The sequence below is a fragment of the Diabrotica virgifera genome, chromosome 3 (genome assembly GCF_917563875.1).
Source record: "Diabrotica virgifera virgifera chromosome 3, PGI_DIABVI_V3a".
Classification (NCBI taxonomy): domain Eukaryota; kingdom Metazoa; phylum Arthropoda; class Insecta; order Coleoptera; family Chrysomelidae; genus Diabrotica; species Diabrotica virgifera.
In genome coordinates, this window is record NC_065445.1 from 252,155,509 (window position 1) to 252,176,904 (window position 21,396).

Genomic DNA, 21,396 nt, shown 5'->3' on the forward strand with positions numbered 1-21,396 from the left:
GAGAGTGAGAAAGCCGGTGTAGTTCCGTGAGTGTGGAGTATCTATCGTGGAACGAGAAGTAGGCCAGGTCGAGAGTAAAAGAACCTCCTTGAGCCAAGAGTGTCCCGGTAGCTGATAGCAGTTTCGAGAAAGGTAGAACACAGCATCACGACAGACGCAGGAACGAGAGCTATTCGAGCTAGTTTTTCAAAGGAGAACATTACTGGAAGCCAGGACGAGGTTTGATCGCAGCCAAGGATAGCAGGAAACGGGTTTTGTGTGAGGACATTTTCAGTTCACCAGGAAAAGGTCAGTCTCATTTGTTTGGACATGAATGTATGGGTTTTTCGTATTAAATTCCACATAAAAAATTGAATAACATAATCAATAATATCAGAAAAGCTTCATCAAACTTAAATAGAGTTGTTCCTAATAACTCCTAATAGTTAAATGTTAATAAAAACTTTCAATTGAAAACCAAAAGGAAATAAGATTCCCATTTGTAAATGTTAAGGATCGTTTAAACACAGCGATAAATCAAACAACTTATCAAGGTCAATCGAGTTGTTGCAACTTATCATTGTGTGTAAACGGTGCATCGCACAACTTATCAAAGTTGGAGTTGGGTTGAAGGTGGTATCGCATTGAATCGCAGCGTCTAAACAGCGTTTCAACTTGTCATCACAACTAGTTGCTGTGACTTATCGTTGTGTTTAAACGATGCTTTATGTTTAAGAATAATAAGAAATAGCAAATATTAAGCATTGATTGCCTTTTAAATAAAATAAAAAATATTTTGATTATAATTGTAACCCATATGTGTATTTTTTTTACTCTTTTCTTTTCTATCCCGATTAGGAACCATTAAGAAATATTTAGAAGCCACGAAAGTAAGTAATTAATTTATAATTCGCCCTGAGATTGAAAACATATTGATATGTGATCTGGTTAATTAATTAGATTAGTATTAATACATTGATTAAATTAAGTGACATATAAGAATATTATCTCATATCAATAATCAAGATCACATCAACTGTCGTCCAACGTGGAAAGCATTGAAAAGTATTTCTAGTGGCAAATTTGAAGGATAGAAAGAGTAAAGCCGGTATTTGAAAATTTATATGCCTGTGGTAAAAAGTGAGATACTTACATTTGATAACATAAAATTTTAGATCTCTTTAGGTACAAATTTTACATAACTGATTTAATATTTTATTTTTACGATATTTACATTTGATATATTTATTGACAATTTATAATATTTGGGTGAGAAAAAGTCGTCTTGGTAACATACTAGTAAAATTTCATATTTGGCGGGGATAGTACTTTTTGAAAACAAATGTCTGTGACAAGAAGCCAAAGCAAAGACAACAAAAAACAAAAAGAACATTCAGACCAAGAAGAGATTTTAGACACGACAATCATGGCATCAGAACAGCAAGAATTATCAGGAATAGATAAACTATTACAACTGATGCAACTCCAGTCACAAAAACTGGATGACAATCAACGAAAAGTGGATCGAAAAATGGATGAAACACAACAAAAATTGGATCAAAAAATGGATGAAACACAACAGAAAATGGATGAAACACAACAAAAAATGGATGAAACACAACAAAAATTGGATCAAAAAATGGATGAAACACAACAAAAAATGAAACAAGCAATTGAAGAGAACAACAAGAAAATGGAGGAACGCATAGGAAAGTATGAAAAGGAAGTAAAAGGATGTTTGACAACAATGAAAAACGAGATGAAAGAACAAGAAATGAAAATTCAAAATAAAATAAAGGAGATAACGAATTGCCAGAAAAAAGAAATGGAAAGTTTGGAAAACAAGTTGCAAAACGCTATTCAAGCAGACATAGAAGAAGTGGAAAGAAAGATTGCGGAAATCAATACTCAACAAAATGTCGGAGAAAGAAGAGAAATGGTTATACATAGCACAGATGACGTGAAGATAAGGTTTGGCGGGGACGTAAGAAGATTACACCCAGTGCCGTTCATAAATAGCCTGAAAAAGAAAATACAGCACATCGGAAATTTCGAAACAGCAAAAGAAACTATCAGAAACCATCTCAAATATGAAGCAAGCCTATGGTTCGATAGTAAAGAAGAAGAATTCGGCAATTGGCAACAATTTGAACAAAAATTTTTGAATTATTTCTGGGGAAAAGTCCAACAATTGGAAATTAACAAGGAATTGCAAAATGGGAAATACAATGATAGGATGGGTGTATCAGAAAGGACATATGCTTTGCAAATTTACAATAATGCAAAACATTTACAATATAATTACTCATCGGAACAATTAGTCGAACTGATTGCAAGACATTTCGAGGAAACGCTGGAAGACCATATCACATTGCAAAATTACAAAGACATAGATAGTTTATGCCAATTCCTACAAATAAGAGAATCACGTCTAAGAGAAAGAAAATCAAGAAGGTCGCGAGAAGATTACAGGCCCCGAGAAACACAAGATTACCGAGATAGAAATCAAAATAGGAGGGACTATACAAGACGAGATTTTAATCCCAGAAGGGAAAACGAAAATAGAGACAACGGAAGAGGAAATTATGAACAAAGAAATAGGCAATGGAATGAGGACAGAAATCGAGAATACCAGAACAGAAACACCACACGCTCAAATCAAGAAAACAGAAATAATGGTAGACAAAATGAACAGGGATATCGAGAAAACCGAAACAGATCCGACAGACCAAGAGAAAATAGAAGAGAAGTAAATAATACCCAGACAGATGAATATGACGGAGAGAGACATTATGACGAAAATATAAACAACGATGAGCAACCGGCGTCTTTTCACGACGGCGCTCACTAAAAACCAAAAATCAAACAGGAATCTTTTGTCACCCCAAGGAGTTTATTAAATTGGCAGGAAACAACGAAAAGAAAAATGGAGTTAATTTAAAATTTGTGGATGGATTTATCAACGAGAAACCAATTAAAATTATGATAGACACTGGATCTGAAATAACATTGGTCAACAGAACACTAATAGAAGAAGTTAACTTAACAAATTTAATTTATAAAATACCTAGGGTAAATTTAGTGGGCGCAAACAAACGGACATTGGCAACTATAAATGAAGGCATACGAGTAATGGTACGACTGGGCAAGAATATGTATGCACTACAATGTGTAATAATGCCAAACATGTCACATGACATGATAGTAGGAGTGGACGAATTGGCAGAAAAACATGTAGTGATAGATTTTAAAAATAATACGATGAAACTAACAGAAGAAAAAGAAAGAGAACAGGACAAGGAACATGAGAAACAAAATACGGACGAATCAGGTAAAGAACAAACAGTGGAAATGAATTTGGCAGCGAAGCAAGGACAAAGAAGAAAAAGGAGAAAAGGTCAGAAAAAGATAAAAGAAAATGAAACCTGTGGCTCCTCAAAAGAAGAGTTGAGCCCAGAAGAAGAAAATTTGAGAGTATCAGAAACAAAGGAGACCTGGGATTCCTCAAAAGAAGAGACGGGCTCAGGAGAAGAAGAAATAAAGCTAAAAAATGAAAGTGAAAAGAATATGATTGAAACAGTGGTATTTGAAGAGGAGGTATATGCAAACGAGGATGCAGAATGCACGGTAAACATGTGTGAAGAATCTGAGAAAAAAGACAGAAAATTGATATGTGGAGAAGGGAAAGAAAAAGAATTGCGGTTGATGTTAAGAAACTACGAAAATTTGATCAATGAGGAAAACAGAGTGGCTAAAAAGTACGAACATTCATTTGAGGTGAAAAACTTGGGAAATTTTCGATCAAAGACTTACCCGATTCCATACAAGTATCGACAAGAGGTGAAAGAAGAAATAAATAAAATGTTGGAAGATCAAATCATCGAAAGATGTGATTCACCGTATGTTAACCCGATTGTGATAGTAAAGAAAAGCAGTGGAGAATTGAGATTATGTTTAGATGCCAGGAATATCAACCAGCACACTGTATCACAATATGAATCACCTCTAAACATCGAGGCCATTTTTGGAAGAATCACCGGGTCACACATATTTTCGAAAATTGACTTAAAACACAGTTTTTGGTTGATACCGTTAGCTGAAAAGTGTAGAAACTACACCGCTTTTTCTATTGATGGTATTGTCTACCGGTTTAAGGTAGTGCCGTTTGGATTGCAGAGTGCTTGTGCTGCACTCGTCCGAGCTCTACATACCATTTTGAATCGCCACGAAGATTTCATAGTTCATTATATCGATGATTTATTAATTTTTTCACAAGATACTCAGAGTCATCTGAAACACATAGAAATAATTCTGGAAGAATTGGACACAGCGGGATTGAAATTAAACATTGAAAAATGTCAATTTTTTCAAAAAGAAGTCATTTATTTGGGTTTTCAATTGGACACCAAAACAGTAAGATTATCCGAAGACAGAGTCAAGCTCATAGATGAATACCCAAGACCAACGAATTTGAAAACATTGAGAGGTTTTCTTGGCACGATTAATTATTTTAAAAAACTGATTCCCGATTTGAGCCAAAAGGAAATCCCTCTGATAAAGTTGCTTAAAAAAGGAATAAAATGGAATTGGAAAGAAGAACAGGAGGAAGCTTTCGAAACATTAAAACGAGAATTCGCAAAAGGAACGAAAATATACCACCCCATTTACAATTTACCTTTTATACTCCGAACTGATGCGTCCATACAAAAATTTGCAGGAGTTCTGTCTCAAATACAAAACGACCAAGAAGTGCCGATATGTTTTATATCGCGAGTGACTAAAACACATGAGAGAAAATATAGTGTTACAGAATTGGAGTTTGCCAGTGTACTATATTGCGTAAACAAATTGAGGTTTTACTTATTGGGAGCAAAATTCACAATCGAAACAGACCATGCAGCTTTAGTACATATCATGAAGAATAGATTAGTAAATAATAGAATACATAGAGGCATTCTATTATTACAGGAGTATGATTTTGAGTTCCGATATATAAAAGGAAAAGACAACATAATAGCCGACGCTCTAACACGGGATGAGGACACGGGAAAAAAGGAAACAATTACTCTACAGGTGGGACTAAATAGATTAATACAAGAAGAAGGGATATATTCGTTAAATGAGATAAGGACAAACCAAGAAGACCTAGAGGAAAGAGAGAAAAGAAGAGCGGAAGTAGAAAATGACATATATTTTAAGAGAATAGACGGAAAGGAACTATATTTAGTGACACAGACATTGGCCGAAAAGATAATAAAGAAATTACATGAGGACAATGGGCATATCGGTAGCAGAAAAGTTTGGCTCGTTTTTAGGGAAAATTACATCAGCCGACAGGATTACCGCATTGCAAAGGAAATTACCCAGAAGTGCGATGTATGTCAAAAATATAAGAGTCGGAATTTCAAAAACGAAAATGTTGCCAAAAATATTGAAGCCCGAAACAAACTAGACATTGTAGCAATAGATATGTTAAGCGATCTAATTATGACCACTAAAAGGAACAAACATATTCTGGTAATGGTGGATGTGTTTTCAAAATACGTAAAATTATATAGTTGCCGCACCACAAAGGGGGAGGAAATATTAAGAAAAATCGACAATTTTATAGCCATAGTAGGAACACCAAAAAAAATTCTACTGGACAATGCAACGTATTTCCGAAATGATCGTTTCAAGGGACAACTTCGAGAACGAGGAATAGAGACAAATTTTGTCAGCATCAGGCATCCACAGAGTAATCCTTCGGAACGATTCATACAGGAAGTGACGAAATTTCTTCGCATTGCAACAGATGGGCAACATCGCCACTGGGACAGGAAAATGGCGGAAATAGAAAGGTATCTAAATACAATTCCGAGCACAGTAACAAAAGAGACCCCAGAATACATCATGAAGGGTGTATTGCCGATAAGGCCATGGGAAGACCAAGAGCCAAAAGAATATCAACAGGTGATTGAAACCGTACAGAGAAGATTACGGCGAAGCAACGAAAAATATATCCAAAGACAGGAACAAAATAGAAAAAGAAGACCAGTGACTTTCCAAAAGGGTGAAAAAGTACTCGTGAGGGCATTACGAGTATCAAATCTTCCTGGGGGCATTTGCGCAAAGTTGATGCCTGTTTTCGAAGGCCCGTACATCGTGAATAATGAAAATGGGATAAATAGTTATGAGTTGAGGCACAGGAACTCGGAAAAGATCCGGGGAATTTATAATATTCACGATGTACACAAATATCACGAATAAAAGACAGAATTACATGAAGTAGATAGTAAGTTAGGATATAAGACGTAGATTAAAGTAAGGAAATATACAGGGAGTTGGTTTTGCCTCGAGAAAATTTATTTAAAAATGCAGATAAATTTTATCGAATACAAGGCGGGGATTTGTTATATTTCTATTTGATATGAAAATTAAATTTTGATAATTATAAACAAAATTCAATTTAATATAAAATATTTTCAATTTTCTCAACCACGGGCATATAAATTTAAAACAACCTGTATACAACAAATTGTTATATTTAATTTTAAGAAGTGATTAGAATAAGCGTACGAAACTCGGAACAATGTGCTTAGATAAACAAAGTGAATGACGCGTACCATTATCGTTCTTCTCGGAAGGTCGATCATTAGCCTATGCTAAATAAAACTCAGTGAAATAGATGATAGTTCATTATCGTTTTTCGCGGAAGGTTTCGATCATTAGCCTATGCTAAATAAGACTCATTTGAAAGAGAGAATAGGTCATTAAAATTTGTAAATAGTTAGAAAGTATTTTAGAATGGGAATTAAATATTTTCTTTTGAAATCCATTAAGCATATTTAGAAAGATTAAAAATTGGTTTTGAGGAATATTACGAATGAGAGTTGGTGGTGGAAGATTGATTTGTGAATCTGGAAGGGATATTTAGAAAGTAGGGGAATGAATGACAAATAGAGATCAGAATGTTTTGAGCTGTCGAGAAGTGAAGTCGAGTAGGAGACGGTAGTGTACGGAGAGTGAGAAAGCCGGTGTAGTTCCGTGAGTGTGGAGTATCTATCGTGGAACGAGAAGTAGGCCAGGTCGAGAGTAAAAGAACCTCCTTGAGCCAAGAGTGTCCCGGTAGCTGATAGCAGTTTCGAGAAAGGTAGAACACAGCATCACGACAGACGCAGGAACGAGAGCTATTCGAGCTAGTTTTTCAAAGGAGAACATTACTGGAAGCCAGGACGAGGTTTGATCGCAGCCAAGGATAGCAGGAAACGGGTTTTGTGTGAGGACATTTTCAGTTCACCAGGAAAAGGTCAGTCTCATTTGTTTGGACATGAATGTATGGGTTTTTCGTATTAAATTCCACATAAAAAATTGAATAACATAATCAATAATATCAGAAAAGCTTCATCAAACTTAAATAGAGTTGTTCCTAATAACTCCTAATAGTTAAATGTTAATAAAAACTTTCAATTGAAAACCAAAAGGAAATAAGATTCCCATTTGTAAATGTTATGTTTAAGAATAATAAGAAATAGCAAATATTAAGCATTGATTGCCTTTTAAATAAAATAAAAAATATTTTGATTATAATTGTATATGTGTATTTTTTTTACTCTTTTCTTTTCTATCCCGATTAGGAACCATTAAGAAATATTTAGAAGCCACGAAAGTAAGTAATTAATTTATAATTCGCCCTGAGATTGAAAACATATTGATATGTGATCTGGTTAATTAATTAGATTAGTATTAATACATTGATTAAATTAAGTGACATATAAGAATATTATCTCATATAAATAATCAAGATCACATCAATACATATAAAAATCAATTGCTGTTCGTTAGTCTCGCTAAAACTCAGGAATGGCTGGACCGATTAGGCCAATTTAGATGTTGAATTATTTGTGGAAGTTCAGGGAAGGTTTATACGGTTTTGTATAGTCATTTTAGTAGCCAAAAAAATTTTTACATCTATATGTATAAAATGCTCTTTTCACAGTGTTTGTTGCCATACTCCTCCGAAACGGTTTGACCGATTTTTATGAAATTTGACACCTATATTCGGCAGGACTGAGAATAGGTTGTTATCTATTTTTCATACCCTGACGTCACAAGGGGGGTTGGCCCCCTGATATTTTTTATTTTTTTGGACAATTTTTTTTTTCTTAATTTTAGTAGAACAGCAAGATAAATACAACTCTAATTTTTCACTTTTCTATCGCTAACCGTTATTTTTTAATAGCCATCTAAATATTTACATCTTGTCATGTCAGCTAATATATTTTTATGTTTGTACAATTTTTTTTCTTTAATTTTGGACCTTATTGTGGGTAAATTTCCTCATTTCCCCTTCCCGTAGATCCGCCACTGGACAGAGGGTATCTTTAATATCTGTTTTATCGGGAACGTGCGTCGTCATGAATGTTTGCAATATATGTATACTGGATATATAAATATTCATAAACATTTCAATATTCATATCAGTACTGTTTATTTTGTCGCATATTAAATGCAGCTCTATAAGGAAATATAAAAAATAAATTTAACGATTTCATATTACTTAGTAATAAACCACATCTAACCTTGAAATTCAATACCCACATTCGTATAGTTTAATTTAAAAAACATTAAAACCGAAATAAAGTTAATCTTAATAATCCTCGGCGCTTAATCGCAAATATTTGTTGTTTATTTCTCCTATTACAGAAGCATATTTTTTAGATAACACAATTATTTTCAGGAATTTTTTAATTGCTCAATATTTTACGATGTGCATGTGATAAGGTCTATTCAAACAAAAAAGTTTTAACAAGAAAATATTGCATTTTATTACAGAACAAAATTTTACTCATTAGCATTACTCCTGCATTGTTATGCAAACATTATCCATCCGGACAGAGGCGGGAGAATCCGATAATTACTATTTGGTATTCGTAATGGCATAGAAGCTAGGACAAATACTCCCCGGACAAATAATCCCGGGCAAAAAATCCCCACAAATTATCTCTGAACAAAAAATCCCGGACAAATAAACTCCACCAATTTTTAGACAAAATATCCCCACAAAAAATCCCTAAGAAATATTTGCTGCCGAATAGTTCTCTAAACATGAAAAGTAAATCACGTTTCATGGAAATAAAACACTGCTAAATAAATAAACGTCCGGCCATTTATGAAACTCTCCGAAAATAAAAATGTTTTATGAGCATGAATCACACTCGTTTCATTGGTAGGCGGACTTCAAGATTTGTTTAGCCGTGTTTTATTTTCATCAAACGTGTTTTTCGTTTCATGTTTCATGTTTCGTTGGTGTGCGGCTTGCCTAAAAGTTTTCCTGTGAATGCAATCGAGTCAAATACTTTCAGCCTCAGTGCATAGAGTTGTAGCAATCGCAATGAAACCACACGAAAATATTGATAAGCAGTTAATATTAAGCATTAATTGTTATTTCGATTATCAAATTTTGAATTCCAATTCCATGTCGAAAACTTCAAATTTTACATAACAAAAGAGTGTGAGTTTTATCAAAAATCGTGGAGGATATGGGGAATGAGCTAAGGCTGTGGGAATCATGTTGTAATATTGTTCGCTTAAATATTTTACTCACTCTGCTTTGAATATCTATGCTCAAAACATTGCCATTGTCCAAAAAAATTTGTGGGGATTATTTGTCCGGGATTTTTTGTGGGGATTTTTTGTCCGGGGATTATTTGTGAAGATTTTTTGTCCGGGGAATATTTGTCAGGGAATTTTTTGTGCACGGATAAATTGTGGGGATTTTTTGTCCGGGAATTATTTGTCCGAACCCCATGACATAATGATATTCAAACTTCGTAAATGAAAATCATTTAATTGACAAAAATGAACCGATTTATCAGTAACGTTTTCATTTTTACGTAATACTTGCTGTTTGTGGTTATTAAAATGACTCATTTTTATCATTTTATGTATTAAATGCTCGTTAAACTATATTTTATCAGATTTTTCAAAAATATATGTCATATAAATCAATTTACCATATGCCAATTGATAAATTTTTTAACAACATGTGTATTAAGTAATTTATTATGAATAATATTTTGAAATGTCTGTTTTTATTACAGCATCAACACTTACATAAATAAATAATCATTTTTACAAATTTTATTGCTATAAATATTGATAATAAGTATTCGTTTTGATATGACCACAGCATCAAAGGAATCAATAATATTTACAAATCTTTCTTTATAATTTACTTGTGATTAATGGTATACAGCCAGCTAAAGAAAACTCTTCCTTGTAGATTTTTAATAAAAAACGTTCTGAAACTGATATATTGCCGCATGTCTAAGTTAAATATGTTGATATGGGATTAGTCACAATTGATTGTAATGCAAATTAAATAATTATAGTTGTTGTTGTTTGACGTTTTGCTTGACGATTTTCTAGTCCAGAAAGCCACTGCGCATCCGCTAGGAAAAATATTCCGATTCGGATTTTTTGCACAATCTTACTCAAAAAGGACCCCTTTTAACAAATTTGCATGTTGCCAGGACCAAAAGTGGGTCAAACATTTTTTAAACGTTTTTTTTTTGTTTTTTTCCTAAAATTATTTTTTTTGCATGGAACAAAGTTTTTTAGGTTTTTTGGATCATTCCAAACAGAAAAGGTCTTTAGTGACTTTTCTCTAAAGTTGATAGTTTTTGACATATAAGCGATTAAAAATTGCGAAATTCGCCATTTTTAACCCTCAAAAACTATGTGAAAAACTGAAAATTTGAATGTTGCCAAGGTAGGTAGATATTCTTTAAACATCGTTTGATGAAATCCCGAAGAGTTTTTTGCAATACAGTATTCAAAACGCGTTTGTTTTTTAATTGCTAATCAAGCGTGCGCGACACTATTTTCCACCGTTGCATGTGTATACAGGATGGTGCAAATGAAAGGAATAAATTCGTTATTTCCTAAACCGGCGACTTTAAGGAAAAATCCCGAAACAGGTCGATTTTTATTTTTAAGTTATGATATTGTGGCTTATATGGTATACTAGTGACGTCATCCATCTGGGCGTGATGACGTAATCGATGATTTTTTTACATGAGAATAGGGGCCGTGTGCTAGCTCATTTGAAAGGTTCTTCAATTCTCTATTCAGTAATATAAACATTTACATAATTATTTATACAGGGTGTCCAAAAAACTTTTATTAAATTAAATTATTTGACAAAAAAGAAGAATGTATGTAATTTATTTAATTCAAAATACATTTTACTGCTTTCACAAATCAGAAAACAAAGTATATTTCACAAATAAAAATTGCTTTTCGCTTAAATTAAATGTTCAAACTTCCAAAAGGCAGGTGGTTGGCGGGAGCTCGCTTGAACATTGAATTTAATCGAAAAGCAATGTTTATTTGTGAAATAAACATTTTTTAAAAATTAAAAAAATAAAAGAATAAAACACACACAAGCACATTGAAAAATGCCACAAATGATTTCTGAACAATAATTGTTGTCAAAAATTTTAATTAAATACGTATTTTCTGAAAAAAATTATATAATAATATACTTACAATCATAAAATCTATAAAAAAAATAAAAAAATGATATAACTTGCATTGGGCTTGAACCTACTTCCCGTGTATCCCGCCGTACGAGAGTCGAAGCGATTTCAAACTGCACCGCCTTCGCGTATACGTCATGTGGGAATATACACAAACTGAACAACTTTTTGACATTTTGTTTATATGAATTTTTATTAGTTTGATTTTTGTCGAATTAAAATACAACAATATATAGAGTAAGAAAACGATACATTAGATGAACATTTGTAGAAAGTTTGTTCGTAATCAGAATATGTAAATTAAAGCATTGCCTACTAGGGGTATAGCATAGCAAGTACTAGGTAAGTACATTATTTTTTTTACATTTTCCAAATAGGTATGAAGATAATTTTTTATTGGAATACATCTGAAACATTTAGAATTACGTACCTGTGGCTTTTCAAAACTATTTAAAAAGTCACTATAATTATAAATTTGATTTTATTTCTGTCCTCACAACAATAAAAACTAATATATTATACAACATTTTTGTTTACCGATAACCTCCATATTGAACAATTATTGACAGATCATTTCAACACCCAATCAGAGCCCGTATAAAGACTAATACCAAACTGTCGGTGTGCGCATGCGCGCAGATCAATATAAATTCACCCTCAATCTCAATCGCGCCTAAAGAAGTATAACTTCAAAAATCTATCTATATAAATGTGTGGGTCGGCACTGCCGACCCTGACCGGCCGCCACTGGTGTCAACAACCTCAAATGGAACTAAGCAGGACACGTCGCCAGGCTAAAGGACTCAAGATAGTCACGAAAACTAATCGAATGGAGACCAAGAGAAGATAAATGCAGTAGAGGAAGTCCGCCTACACGATGGACAGATGATATCAGGCAGATTAGTAAAAACTGGCAACAATCAGCACAAAACCGTGAAGTGTGGAAACAATCGGGGGAGACCTATGTCCAACAGTGAACGTAAATTGGTTGGATGATGATGATGCTGATATTTAGAAAGGACTATCATTGGTCTATCAACAGTAATTTAAGCTGTTCCCATATTAGTGTTATCGTCACCACTAGAATTATGTAAAATACGTAAAACATGTAAAAATAACACTTTAAAATGATAAAATAAACCGATGCGTAAAAAAACGTGTTTTATTTTTAATTTACCGCTAGACTGTCACACACAATTACCACAAAAAAGTTATTTAAAGTACTATAGATAAAGTTCGCTAGTTAATGTTAACAATATAGCTAAAAATAGTCAAGATAATCTAGATATTTAAAAAATATATATTATATTATGTATCATAACCATTTTATAATAGAAAATATTTAAATTTATTATGTCCATTATCTGATTGCTGTGGAATTTCCATTATTAGAGGCTAATTTTCAAAACTTAGGTATAACATTAAATTTCGATTTTGGTAACAAAAAATATAAGGCACTGTAAATATACCTAAAAACGCTGAATTTAAACTGAACATTCTAAATGTTTTAAAACATTTAAAACTGCCGCTTTTCAATTGGCAGGCACGTTTTTCGAAATTACACTTTGTTTCTATAAATTCCATCTTTGTAAAAGCATTTCTCATGAGGTGAGATCGTTTGTAACATGAAAGTTTAAATTCAGCGTTTTTAGGCAGATTTCAAATGCCTCATATATTTATGTTGCCAAAAATCAAAATTGAAATCCCGTGTTCTAGGTTTTGAAGATTAGGCCCTAGCAATGGAAAATCCACAGCGACCGGTCAATGGAAATGATCAATTTTATGGATCTCATGAGAATGGTAAAAAATGGCAAAAACCTCACAATGTTTACTTATTAGAAACTAATTTCATTTGTGGCAAGCAAAAATTGCCTAAGTAAGCTGCATCCTTTTCCTTTAAAATGCATTTTGATATTTGTCGATACAATACTCTGATCACAAGATATAAATTTTTTTGTGATGAGTTGATAAAACGTTTATTTAGCAAGATGCCATTTGGCGTTGCAATGGTCTGTTACTAGGTGAGCACTCCACCATTTGGCATATGAGCTCCGTTCTAATTTACTTAACCAGTAGGTACTCGGTACTCTAATGTTGTTCTGAAGCTATTTTCTTGTGGCATTTTTGTAATTAACTATTTTTAATGGGAAATAAGCCACAATTTTATCAAAAAAAAAGATTTTATTAACGTTTCGACGTCCAAATCGGATGCCGTTCTCAAAATACAAAAAATATTAATCAATTAAACAAAAATGTTGTTGCTTAGTAAAAAATTCTTCTAATAATTTATTTAATCTGGCTCATTTATATCGGCAATTCAGACATATATTATACATTTTAAAGTAGAAGACTTTAAAATGATATTGCCAATTGTTCATTCGATTACATGAAATCAACCCCAACTCAAGAATATCCGTCACAAAAAAAATCATAGCATGTGATCTGTCTTTAAAAAGACAACCAGATGCAACAGTGGCAGTAAAATTCTCGCATTAGAGATTCCATAGTAAATCACGAGGGAAAACCACGAAAAAACCTCGTAATACTATCATGACATCGTAAGTATTAGGTCTTACTATTATTATCGTAAGTATTATATTAGAATCTGGTATTAGTTTTGAGAGTAAACTAAAGTAAGACCTAATACTGACGATGTCGGGATAGTATCACGAGGTTTTTTCCTGGTTTTCCCTCGTGATTTACTATGGAATGTCTAACGCGAGAATTTTACTGTCATCATTGCATGTGGTTGTATTTTTAAAGACAGATTACATGCTATGATTTTTTTCTGTGACGGATATTCTTGAGTTGGGGTTGATTTCATGTAATCGAATGAACAATAATTATTGGCAATATTATTTTAAGGTCTTCTACTTTAAAATGTATAATATATGTCTGAATTGCCGATATAAATGAGTCAGATTAAATAAATTATTAGAATAATTTTTTACTAAGCAACAACATTTTTCTTTAATTCATTAATATTTTTTGTATTTTCATAACGGCATCCGATTTAGACGTCGAAACATTAATAAAATCATTTTTTAGTAAAATTGTGGCTTATTTCCCATTAAAAATAGTTTGTTGCTCTCTACCAGAATCCACTTTGCCTTTTCCCGCTTTCGCTAAATTTTGGGATGGAATAGCTTCCTTTTTAAGGCATCGAAAATTTTTAGGAGAATATCCAAGCAGCTTGTGTTTGAGCTGTCGCTGTTACAATGTGTTGAACAGATACGAGCGTTTTTAACGTTAAAATTGTCTGCACGTTTACGTTTACATAATTGTTTTCACACAAATCACACTTTTTTGTCTTTTGGGAAACTAAAAAACTTGATACTCGTATCGAAACCTTGTGATTGATTGTCCACATTACAACCAAACACCACACCTCATTTTTAATAAAAGTTTGACAAATTATAAGTTAAATTCACCTTAAACAAAAAAATAAACACCGTTTACTATACGACAACACGGAATTTAATGCTGTTCTACTCACAGAGTGATGTAGTTGCATAGGCCCTGCCCACCGACTCCATGTCATATCTTCAGTTATTGTATCATGGAGTGTGAATGTATGTGATGTACACAGCAAATGGGTTATCACTTTAACCAAAAACTCCTTATAATATTTTACTACTTAAACAATTATTGGATATATTATTTGCAGTTTTCTATTTGTAATTTCACTTACTTAAATTTGTAGTTCTTTCCTACATCATCTATATGATATATGGCCTGTTGCAAATGATTTGCTGCATCTTGCACTTGTTGCAGTTTCCATGGGTATTCACTTTGAATGGTAGTGCGTACCATTGTGGTATTTGTCTGTCTTACAACTTTAAAATTAATATCCTATGAAAGAAACAATAAATTAGCTATTCATATGACATTATTTTAAATATCAATGGATTAGGAAAATGAACTGGCAGGAATCAAAACATGTATACATGTATATTGTATACAGGGTGTTTGGTAAAGAATAAGCCATAGCTTAACCTCAGGTTCCTGAGGTTAAAATAGGCCGATTTAAGCTAACTTACCTTAGTACAAAGTTTATAATAACCGAGATACAGGGTGTTAAAGTTAAACCTTTTTTTTATTTATTATTGAATATTTCCTGACAGGTATGAGATAACAACATGAAATTTGGTATGTGGGGGTTTTTTGGGTCGAGAAAACTAAATTCCCTACGTACGCCTTTCAGCACTCATTTATTACGTTCAATTTTTTTATCCCTAACTCTGTATAATTTTGACATTAAAAGTTTTATTCTCCTATTAGTTTTACTTAAAAAAGGTATACTTCTTTCATCTCCCTAAACTCAACCGTTTTCGAGATAAACGCATTTTAAATCTGCGATACACCATCATTTTTAGCATAATATCATTGTAATAGTTACACCCCAAAAATAACTTAAAACCATAAAATGATCCAAAAATTTATCGCAAATTTCTTCAAATAGAATTTGCGATGCAATGACATAAATTTGAGAACTGGCACAATTATTATGGTTTTAAGTTATTTTTCGGGTGGAACTACAATGATATTATGCTAAAAATGATGGTGTATCGCAGATTTAAAATGCGTTTATCTCGAAAACAGTTGAGTTTAGGGAGATGAAAACAGTATACCTTTTTTAAGTAAAACTAATAGGAGAATAAAAATTTTGATGTCAAAATTATACAGAGTAAGGGATAAAAAAAATTGAACGTAATAAATGAGTGCTGAAAGGCGAATGTGGCGCCCTCTGGGCAATACATCATTTTTGGTAGGGAATTTAGTTTTCTCGACCCAAAAAACCCCCACATACCAAATTTCATGTTGTTATCTCATACCTGTCAGGAAATATTCAATAATAAATAAAAAAAAAAGTTTAACTTTGACACCCTGTATCTCGGTTATTATAAACTTTGTACTAAGGACAAGTTAGCTTAAATCAGCCTATTTTAACCTCAGGAACCTGAGGTTAAGCTATGGCCCATTCTTTACCAAACACCCTGTATAATACAATCACAGTACCACCTCTTCTATATGCGAGGTGAGACATATATGATAAGTGAGACATGGGTTACAAATAAAAGACATGAAAGTGCCATAAATGCAGCAGAAATGAAGCAGCTGGAAAGACAAAGATGCACAGGGAAAGGAACAAAACATCAGAAACGTGTTAAGACAGGAACCAATAGAGAAAAAAATTTAATAAAGAAAACTGATTTGGTTTGGATATACAGGGTGTCCCGAAAAGATTGGTCATAAATTATACCACACATTCTGGGGTCAAGAATAGTTCGATTGAACCTAACTTACCTTGGTACAAATGTGCTTATAAAAAAAGTTACAGCCCTTTGAAGTTACAAAATGAAAATCGATTTTTTTCAATATATCGAAAACTATTAGAGATTTTTTATTGAAAATGGACATGGGGCATTCTTATGGCAGGAATATCTTAAAACAAAATTATAGTGAAATTTGTCCACCCCATAAAAATTTTATGGGGGTTTTGTTCCCTTAAACCCCCCCAAACTTTTGTGTACGTTCCAATTAATTCATTATTGTGGTACCATTAGTTCAACAAAACGTTTCTAAAACTTTTTTGCCTCTTGGTATTTTTTAGATAAGCCAGTTTTTATCGGGATGTGACTTCTTTTTTAATAAGTTTACATAAAAATTTTATGGGGGTTTTGTTCCTTTAAACCCCCCAAATGTTTGTGTACGTTGCAATTAAACTCTTATTGTGGTACCATTAGGTAAACACAGTGTTTTTAAAACTTTTTTGCCTCTTAGTCTTTTTTTGATAAGTCACCTTTTATCGAGATGTTTCTTCTTTTTCAAAATATACCTAATAATGTAAATTATAAATAAATTTTCAGATTATTAACAGCTCTCTATAATCGTACATATAACCATATACAAATATGTGGTGGATTCGACAAATATTCAAAATATCTCGATAAACACTGGCTTATCGAAAAAGTACTAAGAGGCAAAAAAGTTTTATAAATATTGTGTTTACCTAATAGTGCAACAATAATAATTTAGTTGGAACGTACACAAAAGTTTGGGGGGATTTAAGGGAACAAAACCCCCATAAAATTTTTATGGGGTGCATAAATTTCACTTTAATTTTTTTTTAAGATGTTGCTACTATAAAAATGCTACATGTTGAGTTTTCTTGTTGAGTTTAATCTCTAAGAGTTTTCGATATATGAAAAAAAATCGATTTTCAGTTTGTAAATTCAAAGGGCTGTAACTTTTTTTGTGTGCATTATTGTATATAGGTAAGTGAGGTTCAATCAACCTATTTTTGACCCCAGAATCTGTGGTATAATTTATGACCAATCTTTTCGGGACACCCTGTATAACTAGATTGAACGAGAACAGACTAGTAAAGAAGGTAACAGATGCCAAAAGACAGGGGAAAAGAAGAATGGGCAAACCTAGAAAGGGGTAGATAAATCCAGGAAATCGTGACCAAGAGAGGGAAAACAGTGCAACAGATGAAGGAAATGGCAGGAAAAAGGAAGGCGTCTAAAAGCAAGTAAAGCGACTGAATCTCTTAATGACACAATCTGGAAGAACAAATACCTAAGACAAGACACAAAAGCAAAAATCTATAAAGCAGCAATTAGACCTATATTGATATACACGGTGAAGACAAGACCTGACACATGTAAAACAAGACGGCTACTAGAAACACAACAGAGACGAAAATACTTCGACGAATATCAGGGAAAAGTTTGTTGGATAGGGAGAGAAGAGAAAACATAAGATCATGCAATGTAGGAGACATAAATGGATGGATGATAAAATGCAAACAGGAGTGGAACAAACACATTGGTAGAAGGGCAGAGGATTGGATAATACAAATAGCACAAGATAAGTCACCAAATGGACGAAGAACTGTTAGCAGACCAAGAAAAAGATGGTGCGATAATTTAAGCAATTTAGGAGGCTAATATTGAAGAAGAAACAGGCTTTAAAGCCTATATACAAGAAGGAAGAAGAAGAGTATTGAGCTAATATTTTACTTTTTGTAAACAAAATATAACAGACAAATGGAATAATTTTAATTGATACCAATATAAACTACATTAATTACATGGTTGTATTATCATAAAACAAATCAAACTCTCATTTAAATCTAATAATGATTTTATAATTACAGTGTATATATTTATTAACTGTTTATTGCAGATGTTAAGCTCAATATTCTCTCTACTATCAAATCCAATTGAAATTAAACTCATTAAATTAAATTAACCCTAGTAAAGGTTTCAAATAAGATCTAAACTATTCATTTAAATACCTACTGCATGTGTAATGCTGTCTCCTGTTAGTGTGACAACACATTTTAATTGGTCAGCAGGCACTGACAAAACAAATTTGTCCTGTTTCGAAGAATTATCGTGTCCATATAAAGCAACTGGAAACCTCCTAGCACACTCCTAAAACACAGGACATTAATTTTATTCATAAATGAATTCACTTGACCTTAATACCACAAGTATTTGATGAATTTGTTCGAGACCTTTATGAACCTCTTGATTTAAGACCCATTCGAATTCCTTTTGCTGAAATACATTAAATATAATTAAATCAATAAATTCTGACCTAGTTGTTTTATTGTTTAATAACTGAAATATCGGTGTAACTACCAAATTTGTTGCTTCTTCCTTCTCACAGTCGGTCATTGTTTGTATTTTGGATATATTTTCTTTGCTATATAGTTTTTAAATCCATCTAATAATTGCTTCTAGGAGAATTTTCCGATGCACCTCTACAACTATTATGACATGTCTGTTTAATTTATTTGTCAATGTCACGCCTCTTGTCATTTGTCAGTGTCACAACCATCCTTGACATTTCATTGACTTTCTAGTCACTTTCTAGCAATGACGTAAAATAGAGATCTACATACGTCATTGCTTTCTGGAGACAAATTACAAATTCATGACAAATTACACTTAAATCAAAAATCTAAATCTATTTCCACAACACCACTCCATACATTTATTACATATTAAAATCAAAATACTTCTAATTATAAAAACTTTAATAAGCAAGTAGTTTATGTAGTCATTACCAGATGGCGTGTATGTAGTAAACTACAATAAACGTCAAACTATATAAACAAAAAAGAGGTGTGACAACTTATTTGAAATTTAATAATAATATTTAAACCAAAAACCTTTTTATCATTTATATTTAAGGATTTATAAAATGTCACAAGACATAATTCTTTCAGGTAATACTTTATTGTATTTCATATTCTTCTTTATTATCCAACTTATGTTTAATTAATAATTTCCTGTGTATTTTTAATTGATATTAATTAAACAAATTGTAATTTTTATAATGTTGTAGGTAATTTGGACATGCTTCATAGTTTGTATGATTTCAAAGCAACTTACGCTAAGACCTTGAGTTTTAAAAGCAATGAATACTTTCTACTACATCAAACAAATACAAAACACAAAAACTGGTGGGAAGTAATAAACGAAAGGGGAGAAATGGGCTATATACCCTCGAACTACGTAGAAACCATCACAGTGAACCCCTCATTCTTCATACAGTTCATAGACAACTGCTTGGAGAGCCTGAAAAGGCCATCAGAATACTCAATCAGTGATAAAAGTGATACGATTTCGATGCTCAAAGAATTGAAGAAGCAAATAGAACAGCTACCAGAGATTTCTAAGAATTCCATAGGTGGTGATAGTGATGAAAACCCTCCCTTATTATTTAAAAACTCGGATGGGAAACTCGAGCCTATACACTCTTCGTCAAGTAGCTGTTATATAGATAGAAAGAGTCGGAGGTAAGTGAAAAGTTTATTAAATGAGTTAGTTACCATTACATTTTTCTTCTTTTTCCTCTTTATAAGCAATTCAGCTTGTTCATTGGCGGATTAATACCTCTATGGAAGGTTGTCACTACCATCTTTTGTCATCTTGTCATCTTTTGTGTGGCCAGCTGATACTTCTTTTACTGTTTGGTGATTTATCTCTTGATATTTTGACCACATGTATCTCCCCCGTTCTGCTTATGTGGTTATTCCATTCGTTTTTTTTTATTTAGTGTCCATTTGTTTTTTATCGAATCCTTTGAACAATATGTCACAAACCTTTCTCTTGACGACAACTCTCTGTGGAAAGCCACAAAGAAATTCAAAAAGCCGGTAGTAATGAAATCACCAATTAGGAAAATTGATGGAACCTGGGCTCGATCAGCTATAGAAAAATCCAACAGATTTGCAGAACATCTATCAACCATCTTCTCCACCCCACAGGCCAACGATATTAACGACAAGAAAATTAGAGACTTCCTCAATGCACTCTGTCAGCTATCATTACCACTAAAATACTTCTCACCAAAGTAAGTCTGTAACAAAATCAACCGGCTTAACCCTCATAAACCTCCAGGATTTGACCTTATAACTGGCTAAATCTTAAAAAAACTCCCAAGAAAAGGTGTCGTCGTAATAACCATTATTTTTAATAGCCTCCTGAGACTATGCTATTTTCCAGTGCAATGGAAGTATGCACAAATTATAATGATACCTAAACCTGGTAAACCTCTAACTGATGCCAGTTCGTACAGACCAATAAGTCTCTTTCCGACTTTATCAAAAGTCTTAGAAAGGTTAATCCTTAACAGAATAGAAACAATAGTACCTATAAAAAACCTTACCCAGATCATCAGTTTGATTTTCGCTCAAATCACTCAACCATACAACAGTGCCATAGATTAGTCAACAAAATAAAAGAGAGCCTAGAAGGGAAACAAATCTGTCTATCAGCATTCCTCGATATACAGCAAGCATTTGATAGAGGGTGGCACGAGGGTCTTCTCATTAAAATAAAAACTCAGCTAACTGACCAAATCTACCTCCTCC

The 21,396-nt window shown here is 32.8% G+C and overlaps 2 protein-coding genes across 2 annotated transcripts in view; one reads left to right on the forward strand and one right to left on the reverse strand.

The window, feature by feature from the left end:
- Positions 1 to 19,346, reverse strand: part of LOC126881705 (protein rogdi) — a 28,531-nt gene extending 9,185 nt beyond the window's left edge. The window contains exons 1-4 of the mRNA XM_050646118.1: positions 19,157 to 19,346; positions 19,001 to 19,072; positions 18,812 to 18,946; positions 15,193 to 15,353 (exon numbers count right to left, since the gene is read on the reverse strand). Coding sequence (XP_050502075.1) covers positions 15,193 to 15,353; positions 18,812 to 18,946; positions 19,001 to 19,072; positions 19,157 to 19,192 — 404 coding nt within the window. The 5' untranslated portion in view covers positions 19,193 to 19,346. The remainder of the gene's footprint in view (positions 1 to 15,192; positions 15,354 to 18,811; positions 18,947 to 19,000; positions 19,073 to 19,156) is intronic.
- Positions 19,347 to 19,619: 273 nt separating this feature from the next.
- Positions 19,620 to 21,396, forward strand: part of LOC126881704 (NCK-interacting protein with SH3 domain) — a 31,260-nt gene continuing 29,483 nt past the window's right edge. Inside the window, exons 1-2 of the mRNA XM_050646117.1 lie at positions 19,620 to 19,746; positions 19,866 to 20,319. Of these exons, the coding sequence (XP_050502074.1) occupies positions 19,722 to 19,746; positions 19,866 to 20,319 (479 nt within the window). The 5' untranslated portion in view covers positions 19,620 to 19,721. The remainder of the gene's footprint in view (positions 19,747 to 19,865; positions 20,320 to 21,396) is intronic.